Here is a 1,743-nt window from a genome sequence, read left to right as displayed (position 1 = left end):
CCGCCGCCCCGGCCGCTGTTGACGCCGCCGCCCCCGCCCCTGCCGCCACCGCCGCCGACGCCGCCACCGCCCATGCCTGCGCCCGCGCCCGCGCCCGCGCCCGCGCCCGCGCCGCCGCCGCCCCGGCCGCTGTTTATGCCGCCGCCGCTGCCGCCGTTGCTGCCGCTGAGCTCCCGGCTTCTGCCCGCCGCCGCTGCAGCCACTGCGGCCACTGCGGCGCCGCTGTGTGTGCTTGTCAGCGGGTTGGGCGCGGCTGCACCTGCTGTGGCCGTTGGCGGCTCCAGGAGCACCAGCCGCACGACATCGCAGATGTACGGCAACGAGCCCGAGTCCTCCCATGTCTGCCGCACAAAGCATGACACACGCGAGCGGCTGCGGCGGTACTCGCTAGAGGTGACGTCACCGCCGTCGTGCGGCATGTGAGCGCGCTTGAACACCCGCAGGCGCCCACTGTTCACAGCCTCGATGGCGGCTGGCAGCGTCCAGCCGTCCACGTCAGACCCCGCCATGGCCGTGAAGAACGTCGTCAGCACGCTGCGGGCCTCATCGCGCTGCGCCTCGCGGCGCACCTGGTGGCCAGCGTCCAGCATGCGGCAGCCGCCCCTGCCGGGCGCGAAGCTGTCGGGGGCGGCGCTGCGCCTCGCGCGCCGCCCGCGGATGCCGCTGCCCGCAGCAGCCGAGCTGGCGGCGGCTGCGGCCCCCGCCGTGCGGCCGCTGGCGGACGCGGCTGCCTCAGCCGTCGCCACCGCCTGTGCTGGCTGTTGGCACGCGGCGAGCTCTGGGTGCTGCAGCAGCTGTTCGGCAAGCGCGTCTCGCAGCAGGAGGCTGTGGGCTGCCACCTTCTCGACCCCCCTGACGATTTGGCGCCCAGCAATCAGGTCCTTGAACAGCGCCACGCCGCGCTCAATCCACCACTCGCCGTCCAGGCCCACCATCCCGCGCGCATCCTCCTGATCATAAAGCCTGTCGTGCGTTTCAGAGGAGTGGGTGCAGCATCAGCAGTGTTTGTGGCGGACGCCGTGACGTCAGCAAGGTGATGCCAATTCAAAAGGGTGTCTGAATATCTGTGCTGCAGGCTGCGGAGAGCGGTTTGACTGGAACCGTGTGCTTGGGGGCAAGCTCCTGGCATGCAGGTGTCACCGTTGTTGGGTTGCCACACCCATCCATCCATGCCCGCGTGCTAAAGCCAGTAGCAGGGCGCACCAGACCGCCCACCTGCAGAGCATCATGTGCAGTGTGTAGGACAGCAAGCTGCGGGGAAGGCGGTCGTCGCGCTCGATCATGATGGCAAACTGGCGCAGCGCCCTGCGGGCGTCCTGGCGGGCGCGGGTTGTGAACGTCTCCTCGGGATTGCCGATGAAGATGTAGTGCCGCGCGGCAGTGCGCAGCAGGCGCCACAGGGTGCGCAGCGGCTCTGGCAGGACGTCTCCCATGAACAGCAGGTCGCCATAGGGCCCAAAGAGGTTCTTGCAGTCCTCCATGGTGTACGAGTTCAAGTAGGCCACCTGAGTGGTGTGGGGGCACAATATAGATGTGTTATTATGTCTGTGCTTGTTTGTGCGTGTGTGCATGTTTGTAACTGAGTGAATGTGTGTGTGTGTGTGTATGTGTGTATGTGTGTGTTTATGTGTGTGTGTGTGTTTTTATGCGTGTGTGTGCGTGTGTGTGTGTGTGTGTGTGTGTGTGTGTGTGTGTGTGTGTGTGTGTGTGTGTGTGTGTGTGTGTGTGTGTGTGTGTGTGTGC

The 1,743-nt window shown here is 66.6% G+C and overlaps 1 protein-coding gene across 1 annotated transcript; it reads right to left on the bottom strand.

Annotated features, from left to right (window-relative positions):
- Positions 1-133: 133 nt before the first annotated feature.
- MNEG_14350 (hypothetical protein) lies at positions 134-1,481 on the bottom strand (the record flags this gene model as incomplete). The annotated part of the gene is made up of 3 exons (XM_014037179.1): positions 134-222; positions 260-963; positions 1,216-1,481. The coding sequence occupies 3 exons, from the start codon at positions 1,479-1,481 to the stop codon at positions 134-136; spliced, it is 1,059 nt and encodes a 352-aa protein (XP_013892633.1).
- Positions 1,482-1,743: the final 262 nt, after the last annotated feature.

This window comes from Monoraphidium neglectum, assembly GCF_000611645.1.
Source record: "Monoraphidium neglectum strain SAG 48.87 unplaced genomic scaffold scaffold04422, whole genome shotgun sequence".
Taxonomy (NCBI): Eukaryota; Viridiplantae; Chlorophyta; class Chlorophyceae; order Sphaeropleales; family Selenastraceae; genus Monoraphidium; species Monoraphidium neglectum.
This window is presented reverse-complemented; position numbering and strand designations above follow the sequence as displayed.